Source organism: Platalea leucorodia (assembly GCF_965183815.1).
Source record: "Platalea leucorodia genome assembly, chromosome: 2".
Lineage (NCBI taxonomy): Eukaryota > Metazoa > Chordata > Aves > Pelecaniformes > Threskiornithidae > Platalea > Platalea leucorodia.
In genome coordinates, this window is record NC_138824.1 from 131,311,897 (window position 1) to 131,330,508 (window position 18,612).

Genomic DNA, 18,612 nt, shown 5'->3' on the forward strand with positions numbered 1-18,612 from the left:
CACAGTCCTTTTTGCTGGGTGTGAGACAAAGGTAACTTACATTTTTTGATGTCTTTTGACTCGAGGAATGATGAAGAACTCAAGCCTCTGGGCTGATGTGCTGTATTCCAAGGACAGTCAAGCAATTTTCTCAGCATTTTGTCGTGGCTGACGATTTCCATCGCCACGTTGCTTGGGAGAACTTTTGGCCTTTGCCAGTTTGGACAAGAATGGCAGATAATTAGGGTGTGGGTGCATGTATCGCATGTTTTATTTTAACGTGTAGAAATTATGTACATCATATATCTGTGTATCTCTATATGCACATCTAGATACATATTTCTTTCATTTTTCAGAAGACTTTTAACATATGTTGTATTTTTTTCCTAGAGAAATAAAAAAACACTCGGTGGCTCTTTCACCGTTTCTGGCTGCCATGTCAGCCGTCATCTACGCAATTCCCCTTTCCCTCCTTCCCGCGCCGGTGAGCTGCCCAGGCTGCCGTGCGTGATCCGCCGCTGCGGCACACCTCGGAGCGCGTCTCGGCCCGGAGGTGGCTTCCAGTCGTGTCAGTCATGTGCATGTCACGCTTTGGCCGTGGCTTTACCTTCCCGTGGTCCCGTAGATGTGCTGCAGACTGATTGCCAGCTCACAGAGGAACCAAAACTTTATTTTTAGCATTTCCACAACCAAAATTACCGCTTGATTCCCCGAATACTTTTGAAACGATGCAAACGACAAATCTCCCGTTGCCGTCTCAGCTGCCAGTCTCAATCGCCATTTGCAGAACATCAGAATTTGCTAACTCTTCGAGGGTTTTTTTATTATTTACATCTTCCTAGCCTTTCTTCTGTTTTTTTTCCAATGCGTAGATGAACTAGACGACTCGAGTGACCGTCTTCTGGCCAAGATTGTCAGTCAGAAATGGTAGCGTTTTCCTCAGGCATGCTTCAGTGCGACAGCAGATAGTGACGTGGAATTAGTAGCGTGGTTCGTGAGAGCGATTCCTGTTGGTATTTTAGGTGATGAGATACACTCCTGTCTCGAGCTTCCCTCACTGCAAGAGACTTCTGAGCATTTTGCCCATCCACAGGTTTCTGGATATTGATTCGATGGATTGACCTGTCAAGGCGAGTCACACCTGATGGAACTGGTTTCAACACTGGTGGTTATTTCCCTCACCCCCATTCAGGCTCAGCAATTACAGGATAAATGGTCTGAAATCCCGAGTCTTGCGTTAGGATGGAAGATCTTCCATCAGGCACTACAAATCCTTTGAGGGAAGTTTCGATTCGTAGTATTTACTTCACCTCTAACAACATTTTGGATCCAAGGAGCTTTACGCTGAAGAGATCCTTCAGATGCTTGTCACTAGGTCGTTCTCTTGAAATGGGACGTGCCCTGTTGTTCTGGGCAGTGCTTCTGTGTATTACACCTTCACAAGCCGAACGCATGATTGCTTTTTATTGCTACTGAGCAACCTTTGAGTAAATATGAATCATTTTTTTATGGCATCAAATTTGAAATGTTCCTTACCAGCTATGTCTATTATCTGCCCAGGTAGGAATGCGATAATGATCTATAACGCACACAACATTTGAAAATAGAACAAACTGTTTTCAACACAGTGCTACTGTGGTGGGAAAAAAAGAATGGTCTCTCTCCGATACTTGATCGGTCTTGAGTATAACAAGTCATATACGTCTTGAGTATAACATAACAATATATGTAACAAGTCATATCAGTCTTGAGTATAACAAGTCATACGTCAACTACTCGAAAGACCCTAGATCAGTGTGGTTCTTTTGTATATGCATATATGCAGTTTCGTTTTCCTTCTGCTGCAAGGTAGAAGCCCGAGATTATTTCTGGATTATTTCTGAATTAGCTACAGTTGATTATATTTTTCTGCATTAAAATTAGCAACCCAAACTGCCAAGGAATAGCAGCCCGGATGGTGCTATAAGTTTAACTGAAGCGTTTGGCCAAAGAAACACCAGCCTTGTAGCTGATAAAGATGGGCAGACGTGAGGCTACACTTTGTACTGCTGTCACGTTTCAGCGGGGAATTATTTACCCAGGATTCGTGGACTCCCTTGAGGCAGAGGTGGTGATCTCTAAAGAGGATCGTTATTAAAAAGCCATCAGGGATTTGCAAACCAAGGGCTGTTGAATGCCTTCTCCCTTGCTACCCATGTAACCTGCCAGTCAGCGGTGGTGTCTGTCCCAAATAGGCAGCGATACTACACGAGAGCTCCCACACCTTTGTGTCCCAAGGAGGCTGCTTTTCAATGTATTTATTCATATTTACCTTTTAGGAGCAGAGTGGCTGCCGAGAGCTGTGCTGGTGATGCAAAAGGGAGCTCTGGGGGAGAACCAAAGCAGTGTGTGTTATCCCCGTCTTTCCGCATGAAAGGTGGGAGACCGTAGGGTCGAGCTCATGAAAATAATATTGTAGGACCGAACAAATCCTGCTGGAAACTGCGTGGAGGGAACCCAGTCTCTCTTCCTAGGAGAATGAATTTAGCATGAGTGAACTCCAGAAGACACGTATGGATCCTATTTCGTTGCTGTTTGCAGGCTGAAATGCAGTACGAAGCTTGGAGGAGAGCTTGTATAGCGGCTGCTCACGCTGTGCTTCAGCCGGCAAATCTGAATTACCTCCTGAAAAACGTAGCTCTCTCCCATCGGTCGTCTGTATTGCAGGAGGAGGGATATCACCTCCTGGATCAGGTTGGGTGCTGAAGCAGCCCAGTGACCCAGACCAGGCGGTACATAAGCCATACATCCGAGTCAGACGTGTCCGAGTCAGCTGCCACCTTGGCTACTAGCGACCTGTCCTCCATGAGAAAGTCACCCAGTGCTGAAAACGGGCCTTCAAGCTCTAGCTCTGCTGCATCTTCCCTAAACCCAGGGTCTCATCTAGGATCACTCAGCCGGATCAACAGCTCCTCAGATACTGATCTCAATGCAGTCCTATTGCAACAGGATCGACTGCAGAAATGGCCAGATGAAAATTCCCGCCCACTGGCATAGCTAAGCTAAGACTAATGCCTGTCTGAAGCTGGGTGTGCAGTCCAGGCTGGGAACAACAGAGAGCAAAGCTATAGGATGTCAAACCCAGTGATTTTTCTGGCTGCTCTGTCCCAAGGGGCAATTAATGAGTAGGGAGATCAAGATGCAGCCTCCTTGAGTTCCCCCCACCCTGTTCTCCCCAGCTGAAATCTTTAATTTCCTCATTCCAGCCCTAACAATAGCACTATTATCACAGCCACCTGACTCCCCAGGCCTGTGTCCCCACCCCTTTCGTGCTCTCTCTCTGCATGTTCCTGGAAACTCGAGGCAGACGCAGCCACCTCAGACCAGTTTTTCTTCCGACGCCTGCTGCTCCCTGGCCAACGGAGATCACAGGTCACCCTCTGAGCCCAACGCAGCACCCGGCACCACGCAGCGGGTGTTGGATTCGTAGATGCGGATGCTTGCTGCTGCCCACCTGGAGCTTTGCTATAGCTGACGTTAGGACAACCTCGTTGCTGTTTATCTCCAGTTTTGATACCGCCCCACGTAATTCTCCAGGTGCCCCCCTCAGTCACTCCCACCTCAGTGGTTTCATCTTGCTTCTGTGTCTTGGCTCTGCTCTGGTGATGGTGATCCTCTCCTCCTCTGGAGGGTAAGCTAGAAGTTATGCCCTCAAAAAGGGAATCCACACGGAATTTGGCCCTTAAGAAGAGAAGTTAATCCATAAACCCCATTTCTTTTATAGTTAAGGCCAGATTTCATAGCCAAATGGCTTGAGGGAACACTTCCCACCACACCCTTCTCAAAAGGCAGAGCAGAAGGCTTCACCCCCCTTTCCCATCTCCTTTTTAATTGTTCAGACGTGTTCAATTCATTCCTCTGCCTGAGAGGTTTTATCTCTTCCCAGGCACTCTGAACCCTCAGAAGATCTCAGGGTAGCAGTGACGTGAAGCTCTGGAATGGTTCACGAGGCAAAGAACCTACTTTTTTTTTCAAGATGTAGGTTGATATTTTTTTTTTTCTTTTCATCCTTTCTTTTAAGCAGAAGCGGTTGGCCAACAAAACATGAATCTTAGTCAAGCCATGTGACCACTTCTAGTGATACCGAGAAGCATGAGATTTTTCGCTGTCCCATTCTGTCACTTTTTTTAACTCTATATCAAGACTGAAACTGTTTCAGATACATCTCACATATCAAGAAGTTTATAATCCTGGGCAAATTTTGGGGTCAGGAAGGGAGTTTCTTCAAGTAAGACACACGGGGTGGGGGTGGTGGATTTTGCTGGGTTTTTTTTGAGAGAAAGAATCTTCCCCTGTAGCTTGAAAAATGGTTCATTTCACAGAGTCTGGGGCCTTTTGCCTTCCAAATCCCCTGCCAGTAAAGGATCTCAAAGTATTTGCAGCATACCTCCTGGTATGAGGCTGTGCATATTTATCAGCTGAGGCAATTGATCTTTCATGCTAAGGACTTAATAAGACGATGATGGTATTTCATGGAAGGGCAGGTGTGTGAATATGATTTGGATAAATACAAAAGTATAAAAGAAGAGAAAAACAGCCATTCAGAAAGAACTCAATACTAAGCAAACTCATGACTTCAGAAGCATTTGAAAAAGAGGAAAAGAAAATGGTGAAAAATACTGTTGAAAACAGGGGGAGGAGAAGGAGCTGAATGAAAAGAACAGCAGTGAATGAACTCGGAAAAAGAAGAAAACCGTGCCCTCCTTCCCCACGACCTGCGCCTGGTTGTGGTGGGAAGGCCTGCATTGCCTAGTGACACTGAAATACGTGCTGGCAAGCCATATATCTCCCAGAGGATGACTCATGCCAGCCAGTTTGCAGCACAGGAGGCTGAGCTTAGTCCACAAGCTCTTAAAACACTGACATATTGCCTTTCCTGCCTTTGCAGTCATTTTCCCTTCCTTTGCTGCACCGTATCATCGTTGGCCCAACCTATCTGGACCTCTCCTTGGCTGTCCACCAGCATTGTCCAGTGCTGCCCTGCTTAACTGACAGTCATTGCTTTGACCCAGCACACGCCAGTGTTACTGTACCATACAATCCTGTGCCTCTACTCTTCACCATCATCCCTAACCCCTTCTGCCACCTCTTGTAACTCTACATCACTACATCAGCCATACCTGCTGGGGCAATGTCGCCGTTCCCTCTTACTTCTCACTTCCCCCGCTCAATGTGGCATCCCAAGGCTCAAGGTCGTAATCCTGTTTTCCCACCTGATGTCTTCACCGCTGCTACTGCTGCCCTCTACCTCTTGTTGTTTTCCAGCCACTTCTCTTCTTCCCGTTCTGCTTTGGCAGACTTTGTCGTTTTGAACCGTGGCCCAGCACTGACGGCCTATACCAACACCTGCCACAACTGTTTGCTTTTGTCTGTCCAAAAGTGCCACCCCTTTTATATTTTCATCTTCATCGCCTGAATTCACTCTGTCACCCTTTGCCATCCTTATTAACCGGGCATGCTCAAGAAAAACGGGATGAGCACCTTTCATGTGGGATACAGAAACCATCATCCAGTGGGGTAAGGGAAGTCACAAAAAGCATCTGTCAAGAAAAGCTGAAGTTGTCTACAAGTGGGGAAATAGAGAAGGATATAAACTTTGGCACACTGCATGTAGAAAGGCAGTAAGTCAGGTCAAACAAAGCTTCAAGGAACAACTGGCAAAAGGAATCAAAACTAACATTAGATCTTTCTTCGAGCGTATCAGGAACCTGGCAGATGTTCTGAAGGGCAAATTGGTGAGAGGAGTGCACAGGGTCTCCCCGTTGCAGGCCGTTGCAGAAATCTCTGCATCTGCGTTGAGTGTTGAGTGACGAGATCATCGCGGCAGAACCCATTCTTCAGCAGGGTGGGGTTCACCAATGAACATGTCTGAAATTGAAGCGGCTCTGGACAAGGCTGTTCGACACACTGACAAAGCAAACAGTAACAACTTGCTGGGAGCAATGGCATTTGTCCAAGAGTCTTAAAGGAACTCAAGAATAAAAGAGGTGAACTGCTGCGAGCAGTGTGTAACTCATGCTTACCGCCACCGTGGTACCTGAGGAGGGGAAAGGGGTGAGTGTGGTGCCGATTTTTAAAGGCTTTACATGGGCTCAAGGGGAGAATGGACAGCTTCATGGAAAAGAAATCTACAGAGGGCGAATAAACTGCAGAAATCACATCCAGTCAGGAAGTCCCTGACCTGAAAATGTTTGAAGGCTGGAAGGGTATTGATGAGAAGTATGATATGTTTGCCCTGTTCATCTTGAGCTCTCCCTGAGAAGCAGAGAGGAGGAGGGTAGAGGAAGAGAAATCAGGGAGAAATCACGTTTATGGTGAGGAATGAGTGAAGAGGGGGAGAGCATAAGGTGAAAACGTAAACCAGAAACTTTCACAGAGCACAGCGTCTGCAGCAGTACCCACTGCTTCCTGAAGGCATCTGAGGGTGCCAGGTGGTGGATGATGCCCTGTGATCCTCTGCATAGAGTTGTAACAGCACAAGGGAATAGAAGTAGGCTGTGCAATCACCAGGAACATCCCTGCAATCAAACCTCCTCCTGGAGCTGCGGGTGGCCAGTTTGGCCAGGGGCAGGTGGCAGAAGAGGTTCTGGGACTTGTTTGGGCTTCAGATGAAGCCAGCATGAATAAAAAGATGAGAGGTAAGCACAGTTAGACTCTAAGAGGGTCTGGAGGAACTAGAAGAAGGCCTGAGGCCGGAACACCACTCCACAATGCTTGTGTCCCCAGCGGGCTGTGAAATCCATGCTATCATCTCGCCAGCCGAAGGGAGGTGTGTGCTGTTGTCCGTCTCCTGAAGATTTGGATGCATGCTTGGATGAATGCTGCCTGGTAGCACTGGAGCCAGCTGGGACCTGCAGAGTTGTTGGCTCTCGCTGTAGGATGTAACGGGTATTGCGGTCCAGGCACTTCCACCCAGCTGCTGGTGAAGGGGACAGCAGCAGTGACAGAGGGGCCTGTTTGTATCAGCACCAGAAATGAAGTTGCTGGTGGTGGCCCTCTCCTTTCTCCTCTTCTGATTTAGGGGTTGTAGGGGCAGAGTAAGAGAGAAGGAGCTCCCATTGCATCTACCTGGGGACATGGGTGGGGATGGTCCTCATTCCTCTGCTGTCTCTCCTCACCAGGAACTGCTGGCAACTGCTGCTGGTCCTGGAGGCTGAAATCAGCCTTCTCCACTCCAGATGTGCTTTTTGAGCTTCTCAGCGAATTTTTCACCCCGAGGGGGCATCTGCCTCTTTTCAGCATCTGCCCGTCATTCATTGAAGTAGATGCCTGGGAACCCACCATTCGGTGTGCTGGGAGAAGCTGAATTTTCAGCTGACCTGGGAGCAGAAGCACGTTTTTGCAGTGGGTGGGAGCTGGACTGATTTAGCACGACACATATGCTGTGGCGGCAAGCGTGTGTCCCATGCTTTTGTCTGGGACACAAGTTGGAGGGTGGTTGTAACAGAGCTGGAGGCTTTGGGAAAAGAAAAGCCCGTTCCTTCTCCCTTTTTTTCTTTTCACATTTTTCTTTTCCCTTTTTTTCTTTTCACATTTTTTCTTTTTAATTGTTTTTTTTTGAGAGGGGGAGTGTGCAGAATATCACAGGAGATTCATTACCCGTTGTAGCTTGTCATCGCTCCTGTCAGTGAAGTCCCGATGAAGGAGAGGCCAGAGAAAGCGATCAGTGCAGAAGATATTGCTGTTACTAAGAAAAGCAAACGCACGGTGCTAGTGAAGACGTGTCTTTGATCAGCATTTCATACTCTTCACAGAGAGAAGCCCGGGGCGGTGTTCCTGCAGGCAGTGCTAGGGAGGAGAAGCAGCCGTTGTATAGCTGTGAGATGACCTTCTCTATGAAAAGAGGTATCCAGCTATTGAGAACTACCTGATGTCCGTGGGCTTTCAAGAAGATGCAGCCATGTGGGAGTCATCTTACTGTGTACGTGTGTGAACCCCCCTGCAACGGAGGGCTGCGATGCCAAGCTCTTGCAACGGAGCTTGCTGCTTCGAGCTTCTGATCTGGAAGAAATGCACAGTAGGAAAGCACGAATGCTGTCCTGGCCCACCCCTACCAAGCAGTGATTCCTTGCAGTTCATTGACCAAGATGAGGGAGATGTGGGAAAGTTTGGTATCTTTTCTACGGTCAGTGTGGGAAGCGGTTTCTTGTTGCACGCTAGGCTTGAAGGAGTTACTGTCCATCATTGCCTGGTGGACGATGGGAGAGGGCCTTTAGCTTTGAAGTGCATTAGGCACTTCACTGTCTCTTCCAGTTAGCACGTGTTCTCTTTGAGGCACATACCTGAGCTTCAGCTATTTTCATAAAGCACATCTAAACCAATGCAGTTAGACTGCTGGATCTATTTTGCTCGCTTAAATTGAATGAGCAGAGGCTTAATCAAACAAGGGGAACGTATGTGGAAAAGATAATCTTGAGCTTGGCTTTGCCGATTGCAATGACTGCTCTTTCGATACCACGTGAGAAGTTTTGGCTTGTCCCTATTCACAATACAATGCGCAAGTAATCTTGCGCTGACTCAAGTGCAAATAACTTAATCTTATGTTTTGCAGGTTGACAAAATCCCTGTCAAATTTCATGCCATATATCAAATAATTCTCCTAAAGAACTTGTCTAAAACACCTACCTTTAATATTTATTTGTAGAGACACGGTGTACCTTGTAACAGCTTGGCCTGACTAGCAGCTCATCAGATGATAACCGGATTCCTGCCTCTCAGTTCACGTGGCCAGGCATCGATGCCATGTGGCACTTGGCCACGGCACATTCGACCTTGGAAGGTCTCTCCAGAGATGCAGAACATATAATATTATTTATGCATGTCTTTATAATGAAATCAAGTTTATCTTTGATGAACTTTCAGTCTCTTAGTGGTATTTTCTGTAATAAGTGTTTTATATTTAAAATATAAAGAACACTTGTTAAACACAATGTCACTTTGTTTATCAGTAAGTATTACTTTTTCTACTTTAGGTTATATACTTTACTTGTTTTTGTGGTTTAATTCAGCTTGAGACCTCCAGGGACACAGTAATTGTGGACTCCCCATAGCAACTCTAGTGGGGAGCATCGGCGAGCAGGTAGTGGAACGAAACCAAGTGCTGTGGTTTATTTCTCCTTACAGGGAATACAGCCGCTCCTAACGCATTTCCTGCATCTCGCCCTTATTTTTTTCTTTCCTTTATGTCAGTTTATGGGCCAAAAAGGCAGACAACCAGCCAGCTCTCACTTCATGTGTAACGCAGGCCTTGGTATTTTACCCAGTGTCTGTTTTAACTGATGCCATTAACTTATTTTTTTAAAATTATTATTCAAGGACAGCTTGAAAAAAGTAACGTGGCCTTTATTTGAAGACCTTGAGAGATAGTCTACCATTTTTACTGACAGGTGGCTAGGACAATGAGCCTCATCGTTGAGTATATTATGTCTTGTTCTACTCTGAACATGCCTAAATATAACTTGCAGCTGTTGATTCTCACTGTGCCTTTCTCTGCAGGTTACGGTGCCACCAGTACTCTGTGGTATTTTCTGTGGTGTAATTGAGACATACTGGTTTAGCAAGACCCACCGAGGGTCCCTTGGAGCGCCCGTTCCCGAGTCCCAAGCGGATTCCCCCTCTGCGCGGGGCTCAGCCTGCCTGTTCACCGCAGTAGGCTTGACTCCACCGAGCGGTGTGGGAGGTCCACAGACAGAAGGCAACTGTTGGAACTAAAAATACTTATTTATTGGTAACGCATCAAAAATGAAATGATACACGTGAAACCTGCTTCCCCCAGCAGTTACATTCTGCCCATGGTCACTCTTAGGTGTCCCCACAGCTCAGGCAACTGACGGGGATTCATGGATCAACAGCATCGAGCCGGCGTGGTGGTCCAGTACCTGAGGAGACTCCATGGGCATTGCTGAGCAGCTTATCTTCCTTGAGTGTCTTCAGCCGGCCAGGTGACTGGTGTTGATCTGAAGGACCCCCTCTGCCTTAGCTACTGCTCTTGCCGTTTGCAAATTTTATCAGCAATATTTTTTTACGGCTGTATCTCCTGATGCAAACATTAAACAGCACAGTTCTTACAGAGGCACACACTTTCAGCAGTGATTGCTGCCTCTTTTTGGACAATGAAATTTAGCCATTTGTCTGTTAGCTAGTAATTAATCCATATAGTGCAAATTATGATGTATAAATACACTACTATTTTTTCTTCAGAATTTACAAATTTCTTAGTTTGTTAAATCTGCACCAGTGCTTTTATCAACCATATGTATTATTTTGTCCAAGAATGAAGTCAGGTTTGTTTCTCACAACTTTTTTTTTTAAACATACTAGATTATTAATGTCATTTTCATTGCGGAGGGCCTTGTTAGCTAACTTGTAACAACTTCACACTCTTACCTACGATTATTGCTACGGAACCGTCGAACAGTCGGTGTCATCTCGCTTTCTCTCTGTGAACACCGGCAGAACACGCTCTTCCAAGTCCTTGGGATTTATTTGGTGTGCCAGGATTTTTAAATACCTAACTAACTCCGTTGGGCCAGGTGCCTCTTCAGCCAAGTCTTTTATGATCCAGAGATGCAGATTTTATTGGCTACTGATCTGAAAATACTTACGCTTAATAGGTGCTGTTATAACCTTCCTTAGTTTTCAAACAGATTAGGAAGCTGTTTGCCATCCTCACATAGTATGAATACCCAATTCTCTTTCTTTCTGTATACAATCTGCTCTGTATCAAAAAGCCTCCACCAAAAATCTCCTCTATCAACAGTTTTACCTATATCCCCCAGCATGAGCCTAGGCCATTGCTACCATTTCTTGGTTTTCAGTGTATTTTGAAAAAACTCCTTCCAAGTGCCGTTAGCACTTGCAGCAATCCAGTTTTTCCAGATTATTTCGAACACTCCTTATCACCTTGTATGCTTCATAAATTCTCACTTTTATTGTGTGCCATATACCTCCTTTCCATCCACACCTTCCTTCTGCTTTTTTCCTCCCTGTTGGTTATGTACAAGATTTCTAAGCGTTGCCTTCAAATTCCCTCGTAGGCAGGAAAAGCCTTTAATCGTGTCTGTCTTTTTCACAACTACTGAACCACAGAACTTCTCCATCTTGTAAACTCCTAGCAGCGAAGTTTCTAATCAAAATTTTACTGTAGCTTTCTCCTGGAGAATCATATTTTTCTGATGGCTTGATTTGCGATAAGTTTAACCCGTAACTTCCTCTGTTTGAGGATTTACCGTTTTGAAGTACTAATTTTGGCTACGTATTCGCACAACTTCACAGTTAAAACACATACATACCTAAGTATCTTACTTAAATACATGGCCCATAGGCATTAACCAAATGTACCTATATACATCCACAGTGTGTAAATGGTGTGTACCTACTTACAATGTGTACACATACATACATCTGTGTACACACATACATGTGTACAATCATACAAACACTCATCTATATACAACTTAATTTTCCCTGAAACCAGAGAAGAGGCATTTCTAAAAATGTATGCATGCTGCCTGCCTCCCAGCGAAGAGGCTGTTGATGTTGCCCTCCCAGGACGAAGACGTGTTTTCCTGTGAGCCCACCTCTGAACGGTGACGCAGCTCCTCCTCCAAGGGCAGCCCGACCCCTCCCGTACCCACCGATAGCTCTGTTAATATTTGGACAGATATTTGGCTCTCCTGAGCAGGACGCGTCGAGGGACGGGAGACAAAGGACTGCAGGTGGGTGACACAAGGGTTTCCTCTATTCTGGAGCCCTTAGAAGTTGCTCAGACTTTGGTTTAGCTGAAAAGGAGAGAGAAAAAAAAAAGAAGTAAGGTGCAGGAAGGCCAAAGCGGTGCAAAACATCACCTCGTGCTGCCTTCCACTAGAAATGAGTCTCCAGCTCATCTGCTCCCCACCTCTCCCTGCAGGATCCTGGGATATCCCGACCTCCACCTCTCCCGAGCAGGAGCGCAGGGGAGAAGGGGAGAGGAAGATGCTCCTTGCTGCATCTCTCCCACGAGGGAAGTGGCTCAGCATTTTAAACTCCTACCTGCTCGTCTCCTGAGCACGACGAAGAGGAAGATGATGAAAATGATGGTAGCCATGAAACCCCCCACCAGTCCTTCCAGTCCTGTTTGCTCTGCAGAGGAAGAGGAGGATCAGCGATGTTAGGTTGGCTGAAGAGCCAGCGAGTCGCCACCGTTAACCAAGCTCCCCCAGCAGCTGCCCGTGTGCGTGCTCTTGTCCGGTACACAGATGTGACATGACACACGTGAGCTAAAGCCACACAGACCCAGTTATACTGGCTGGGCTGACGTGTCGTAGCTTGTCAAACTGCAGTATTGCTTGCTTTTCCCGGCTGGGTCGCGGAGCAATCTCCCATCAGCAGGGAGAGTGAGAACCCCAACAGCTCCAACGGGGAGAAGGATTTTTTGCTATAGTTTTCGAGCATCATCGGTCTCCAGCTGAACATCAAGCCCAGCTGGGTTGTCTAACTCTGTGGGGCATGGCTGTTTTCTTGTGCCTGTCCAGCGGGCTCCAGCCCATGTGCTACAAACTTTTGCTCTGTTGCTCCACTTTTGGTCATAAAATCTCTTTTCCCCTGGAGGAAATGAGATACCAAAAGCTTCAGGGAGTGAAGTGAAAGCCGAGGAAGGGAAAGGGAAGAGGAGGACAGAGAGGATGGGTATGAGAGGACACCAGAAGGAAAGCATGGAAAAACAGGCAGATGTGGTGTGACTCAGAGGTTTTGATCCCGGTGGTGGGTAGAGGAGGTGGGAGGAGGTCTGGGCACGATGAAGAACTCGCCCCTCTGCCCCTGACACCTACCTGGTGCCTTAAGATGGCTGCTCACAGAGATGGGCTCTGCCAGGGCCACGTGTGAAACATGGCAGCTGTAGGTGGCTGGTGCCTGCGCTGTGGCTGAGCTGATGCTGAGGTAGGAGGTGATGCTGTAGGTGCCATCTCGGCTTTGCCGGTGGCTGGAGAAACGTGCGTTTGAGAGAGGGATTTCCACGTTATCCTCAGGAGTCTTCTGTGTCCAGCTCACCGAGACGTCCAGGGGGTAATAGCCAGCAACGGTGCAGGTCAGAGTCGTCGTCACATCTCTCTCGAATGACACCACTGCTGGAATGACACGAACTCTTGGAGGCTCTGGAGGAGATAAAGAGGGAATTGACTTATTGTTAGCAGAATACAAAAGTCCCTGTCCACAAGGGAGAGAAGATGAGCTGCCTGTGACAGTGAGTGTTGGGAACGATGGGATAAGGGTGCAGGGTGAAGTTTCGGTGCCTGGGGACACGGGACTCCTGTTGCCCCCAGGCATTTCCCTTCCTCACCAGCCACGTGCAGCTGGATGATGTGCTGGGCCTGGTGCAGCGGGGTGGACACCAAGCAGATGTACGTCCCTTCATCTTCCACGCTCACTCCTTGCAGGCTAAGCGATGCGTCTCCACTCCTCACCAGCTCTGCCACATCCACGTGGACTTTTGGCTGCGCAGCTGGGCCTGTGCTCCCCACCTGGTACTGGAAAAGGCTACGGCCGCTGCCTCGGTGCTGCCTCCTCCACTCCAGGGAGGAGAACGAGGAGCTGGGAGCCAAGGCAAAGCGGCAGTCGAGGGTGACTGAGCTGCCAAGATGCGTGCGCAGGGAAGTGTTGCGTGATGACGATTGAAATTCAACTAGAAACAAAAAGAAGGGCACAGGCAAGCAGAGACTTAAACAGATGTGGTTAAAGAAGGCACCCTTGGGTGGGAAGGGCTGGCGGTGAACTCCCCACCCGCAGGAGGAGGAGGCACAGGCACCCTATGTGATGCCCCAGGGGCCATGTGGACTGAAGAGCTGGGGGAAGCCAGCCCGGTGGGGTTAGCAGGGCAGGGAGATGGGCAGACGCCAAGTGCACGTCATGGTCTTGAAGGTGCTTGTCATCCTCAGGGGCTGGGGCATGGGAAACCTTGAGAGGAGGCATGGGAGGGGCGATATGCATGACCCCTTTTTCCCTAAGCACCAGCTCCCGGCAGCCCTCAGGTCCTGGTGAGAGGTGGGGCATAGGACTCCTGGGGAGGCAGGCTCTCCTCCCCTCACGTCCCTTGGTGCCGTGGGGGCACCCCGGGCCGCCTGGTCACCTGTGGTCAGCACTGTCCTCTCCTTGCTCATAGGAATCCTCAGCTTTGGGTGCAGCGTTGCATCGTGCTCCTTCTCCTCCCGGCTGCTGCAGTGGGGGCCTCTGAGCACCAAGGTGACACTGATCCCGCTGGAGAGCTGCAGGGTGGCCATGAACCAGGAGGTACGGCAGAGCCCCTCGCCAGCCTGCTGGGAGCTGTACGGGGAGATCTCGCAGTTGACCTCCTCCCCGTCACACTCCGCGTGCAGCAGGGACTCTGCGTGCGGGATGGATACCGACTGGGCTGTGGGGACAGAGGAGGAGGTTTAACCATCTGAATCCAAAAGGGAAAAGAAAGTGCAAGATGATGAGACACATTATTTTGGAGAAGCATCATGCGCTGCAGGGGTCAGTCAGAGCCCAGAAATCTTAGAACCATAGAATCGTTTAGGTTGGAAAAGACCTTTAAGATCATCGAGTCCAACCATTAACCCAGCGCTGCCAAGGCCACCACTAAACCATGTCCCTCAGCACCACGTCTACCTGTCTTTTAAATCCCCCCAGGGATGGGGACTCAGCCCCTGCCCTGGGCAGCCTGGGCCAGGGCCTGACAGCCCTTTCGGGGAAGAAGTTTTTCCCAATACCCAACCCAAACCTGCCCTGGCGCAGCTTGAGGCCGTTCCCTCTCGTCCCATCGCTTGTTCCTGGGGAGCAGAGACCGACCCCCCCGGCTCCAGCCTCCTTTCAGGCCGTTGCAGAGAGCGATGAGGGCTCCCCTCAGCCTCCTCTTCTCCAGGCTGAGCCCCCCCAGCTCCCCCAGCCGCTCCTCCCCAGCCTTGTGCTCCAGCCCCTGCCCCAGCCTCGCTGCCCTGCTCTGGCCACGCTCCAAATGCCAGGCTAGGCTTAATAGCTGAAGGCCTGCAAAGAATATGAGAGGTTTGTCATGACATCCCTCAGCCTGTTGGCTGTATTTTATCTTGCCAGATTGCACAGAGTTCATTCCGGGCGAAGAAAGCTGTTAGGAAAGGCGAATAAACAGAACAGATTCCCGTTGGCTGCGTATGCCCAGTGTACGTGTGTGCCCAGCGAGCTGTGTACGTGAAATGCCCAGCAAAGACTTGCAATGTTTATTTGGTTTAAGCCTGAATCCAGAAAGAAAGGGGACACCGAAGCATCCCAGGTAAGGAAAGAAAGGGTGGCAAGAAGGCAGGAGTAGCTGGATGTACTGGATGCACACCGTATCTGTGCCTTGGAGCACAGCATGGGCTTAAGTGGAGGCATAAGCATCCTGGTGACCTCCATGCTTTCCACGGACATCACTGGAAAGTAACTCCGTGTCTGCAATGCTTGACAGTAGCCTGGCTGTAGTGTGCTTGAACTCACCCAGGCCCAGTCCATTCACACCACTTGAAACAGAGCTTGGACCCAGGCTAATGGATCCTGCTGGGCCTTCAGCTTCTGCTCTGAAAATGTCTCAGAGCCTTGAATAAGCTCGTACTGAAGCACATGGAGGGCGGTGAGGCCCTGGAACAGGTTGCCCAGAGAAGCTGTGGATGCCCCATCCCTGGAAGTGTTCAAGGCCAGGTTGGATGGGGCTCTGAGCAACCTGCTCTGGTGGAAGGTGTCCCTGGCCATGGCAGGGGTGCTGGAACCAGATGATCTTTAAGGTCCCTTCCAACCCAAACCATTCTGTGATTTGATGATTCTGTGCTCGCAGATAAGCCCTGTAGGCAGTGAACAAGACCGCAGTGAAGTACAGGCTCAGACCTTTGCTTGCCTGTGTTTGCACAGTTACATGCGAAGCAAGCGGAAGGGAGGCTGGACTGCAGGTGGGCACCCATGGGTGAAGTGAGGAGAGCCAAGTCGCGCACAGCCGGCCTGCTGAGCAGGACAGCCCTGCTTCGTGCCCGCTTACCACAATGCTAGCAAAACACACCTGCATGACTGAAGATGTGAATGCTCTTTATGGGTGCAATAATAATGTATAGTGGAATAATTCCTGACGTGTTTTTGACAAAGTATTTCCCAAGAAACAGGCAATCTAGGATAGCCCCAGTAGGAGAGAGGTGCCCCAACAGCGTTTGCTAACATCTTCCACAAACTTCCTTTCTTAAAGTCCCAGTTGCTGGGGACTCACGCGTGTAACTTTAGTGGCCATTCAAAAATTAACGGTCTAAACTCAGTTAAAGAAAAATCTCATAGAAGCCTGGTGCAGGTAAGTGGCCAAAACCCCGGTGGCAGCTCTCCCACCCCAGCTCTCCCACTCACCTGAGGCTTCAAAGACAACGGGAGAAGAGGAGTCAGGATTTCCCTGGGGGACGTCGTACTCGGTGACATCGTCCAAGTTCCCGTCGTCTCTGACGCTGATACCCCTCAGGACGAGGGTAGCGGGATGCTGGGAGGAGGAGCCGCCGGAGGCACGCAGCAAGCCCCTGACATCTTCCCACACGTAGGAGCAGTCCAAGGCGATGTCCACTCTGCGAAACAGGGGCACTGGTGCGGGCGCTTGCACTGGCCCTTTAGGGAGGGAAAAGAACCGGCTGAATGCACGAAGCCCACCGCAAGAACCGGCTGAATGCATGAACCCCACTGCATTTCTCTGGGATGGGGGGATAAATAATCGGGAGGCTGGGAGCTGGCTGCCACTTTGGGGTTGTTCTCCCAGCCCTGCTGGCAGCGAACCCCCCCAGCCCCGCACCACCCGCCTCTGGCGACAGCATTAACCTTTAGGAAGACCCCAGTTTTCCCGACCTTCACTGAAGGGGTGGGGTGGGGGGTCTGAGGGCAGGAGGAGCCCCGATCCCCACCACTTACCCGCCGCCAGGGCCAGCAGGGCCCCGCACAGCACCGCGGCCCCGCACAGCACCGGGGCCCCGGCCATCCCACCCCGCAGCGCAGCGGCCTCTGCGGCTGCCTCCGGGCCCTGGAATCCTTCCGGGAATCAAACCCAGCACTGCTGCCTTTCGTTTCGCTTTCGCTCTGGCAAAGCAGAAGGAAAAAAAAAAAAACCAAACCCAACCCTTAAACCGGTTAACTCTTGCTTTACGGAAGGCAGGAGGCTTGGGGAAGCAGGGAGCGATCCGCTGGGATTGAGGAGCAGCCCCAAACCTGCGGCGGGGCTGCTTTTACCGGGTCCCTCTTTAAGTCAATATTACACCAGCCTTTCCCACCGCGCTTCCGTGTGCAAGCTTGTCTCCTCTGGACCCGCTGAGCAGCCTCTGAAAGCAGCCACATCTCTGTCCGCTTGCCGTTTTTAGCTTTGTGAAAGACTTGGAGGTTGAAGCTGGTTTGTTTGTTTTTTTTTTTTCTTTTCTTCCCCTTCTTTATCTGCATAGAAGCCGGTTTGCTCCGCGGCGGCGTGAGCCAGCCCCCCGCGCCCGGCGGCCTGTGGTGCCCCCGCCAGCCGCCAAATCAGCCCTGGCTTCGTGGGGAAAAACATCGCGGGAAGCAAATCAAGCCATGAGAGAGAAAGTGGGTGAGTTCTGACAGTGTTTTAACTCCTGCTTTTCCCCGTCTTTCAGACACGCGGAGAGAAAATGGCTGCTTCTCTGCTGGTCTGTTCACTCTTCTGGTCTTCAGAGTCTTGCCAGCCCTGCAGTAACACAACTTACCCTTGCTGTGCCCTGCTACCATCGCGCGTACCCACCTGCACGGCACCGCGATAACCCCCAGCCCCAGCTCTCCCAGCACAACTCCCAGGCACCCAGCCCAAGAAGCCCCTTGTGCTGGCCAGATACGGGTTCTTGATGCAGACGTACCCCTTGCATCCCGATCCCACCCTCACCACTTCAGTCCTACTTGGAAAAGCCTCACAAGGAGTAGTAATTCTTCTTGCTGAAGTTATGCTTAGGAGCCCTGAGCTGTCGGACGCGGCCAGCCGCTCTGACTAGCTCTCCCACTGCCTCACCGGGGTAATATCACGCACGTACCAGCGCACCCTGCGAGTCCCCGCATCCCCCTTCGCTCCGAGATGCGCTCATCTCCGCTCCCCTGGCCCTATTATCCTATCATCCGGCATTATCTGTGCTCTCAGACAGCACCCACGTTATTCCCGTCAGCCAGCGAAGCGGAGCACAGGCGTCCGTGCAACTCCTTCACCCCAGGCAAATGCAACAGAGCACGCTGCTTAGGCACGGCTCCTTTCGCTGACCTGTTTTTATACCTGAGTGGCAACTAAGTGTTACAGCTGTCACCTTATATATGTTTCTATAACAATTACGTGGTTATCAAAGACCACCTAAGGTTTCCACCGTGTTCTCAGTTCTTCATTCTTCTGGTCAGCAGAAAGTTCTTGATTTTCCGTCGGTAAACCAGTCCTTTGCGGTCCATTTCAGTTCTTGTTTATCGACCACGCAGACCGCTTCAACCACTGGTCCCATGCAAGATCATAAAAGTCATTTATTTCCCTTCTATGCCTAGTTTCACAATGTTCTACTTAAAACCGTCTTTAAATTCTAAGCATATGACCTCTTAACTGATATTATGAATGCTTACCTTACCCTTATTCTCATC

General features: G+C 49.6%; 1 protein-coding gene and 2 long non-coding RNA genes across 3 annotated transcripts; 2 read left to right on the top strand and 1 right to left on the bottom strand.

The window, feature by feature from the left end:
- Positions 1 to 404: 404 nt before the first annotated feature.
- Positions 405 to 4,206, top strand: LOC309586906. Its single transcript, XR_014227463.1, has 3 exons — positions 405 to 1,109; positions 2,298 to 3,649; positions 3,905 to 4,206. It is a non-coding gene; the product is annotated as an uncharacterized lncRNA (long non-coding RNA).
- A 3,514-nt stretch (positions 4,207 to 7,720) lies between these two features.
- Positions 7,721 to 11,631, top strand: LOC309586905. Its single transcript, XR_014227462.1, has 3 exons — positions 7,721 to 8,143; positions 9,514 to 9,959; positions 11,495 to 11,631. It is a non-coding gene; the product is annotated as an uncharacterized lncRNA (long non-coding RNA).
- On the bottom strand, positions 9,541 to 17,033 carry TAPBPL (TAP binding protein like). The gene is made up of 7 exons (XM_082304565.1): positions 16,915 to 17,033; positions 16,369 to 16,617; positions 14,123 to 14,404; positions 13,337 to 13,678; positions 12,828 to 13,151; positions 12,049 to 12,138; positions 9,541 to 11,798 (listed from the first exon to the last, which is right to left on the bottom strand). The coding sequence occupies exons 1-7, from the start codon at positions 16,979 to 16,981 to the stop codon at positions 11,758 to 11,760; spliced, it is 1,395 nt and encodes a 464-aa protein (XP_082160691.1). The 5' UTR covers positions 16,982 to 17,033; the 3' UTR covers positions 9,541 to 11,757.
- Positions 17,034 to 18,612: the final 1,579 nt, after the last annotated feature.

What these genes read in the sequence shown, in the direction of transcription:
- TAPBPL (XM_082304565.1), bottom strand. Translation starts at nt 16,981, where the DNA reads ATGGCCGGGGCCCCGGTGCTGTGCGGGGCCGCGGTGCTGTGCGGGGCC. An exon ending in CATCCAGCTGCACGTGGCTG is followed by an intron (nt 13,152 to 13,336) that starts GTGAGGAAGGGA and finishes TATCTCCTCCAG; the next exon opens with AGCCTCCAAGAGTTCGTGTC. An exon ending in CGTGCTCAGGAGACGAGCAG is followed by an intron (nt 11,799 to 12,048) that starts GTAGGAGTTTAA and finishes TCTCCTTTTCAG; the next exon opens with CTAAACCAAAGTCTGAGCAA.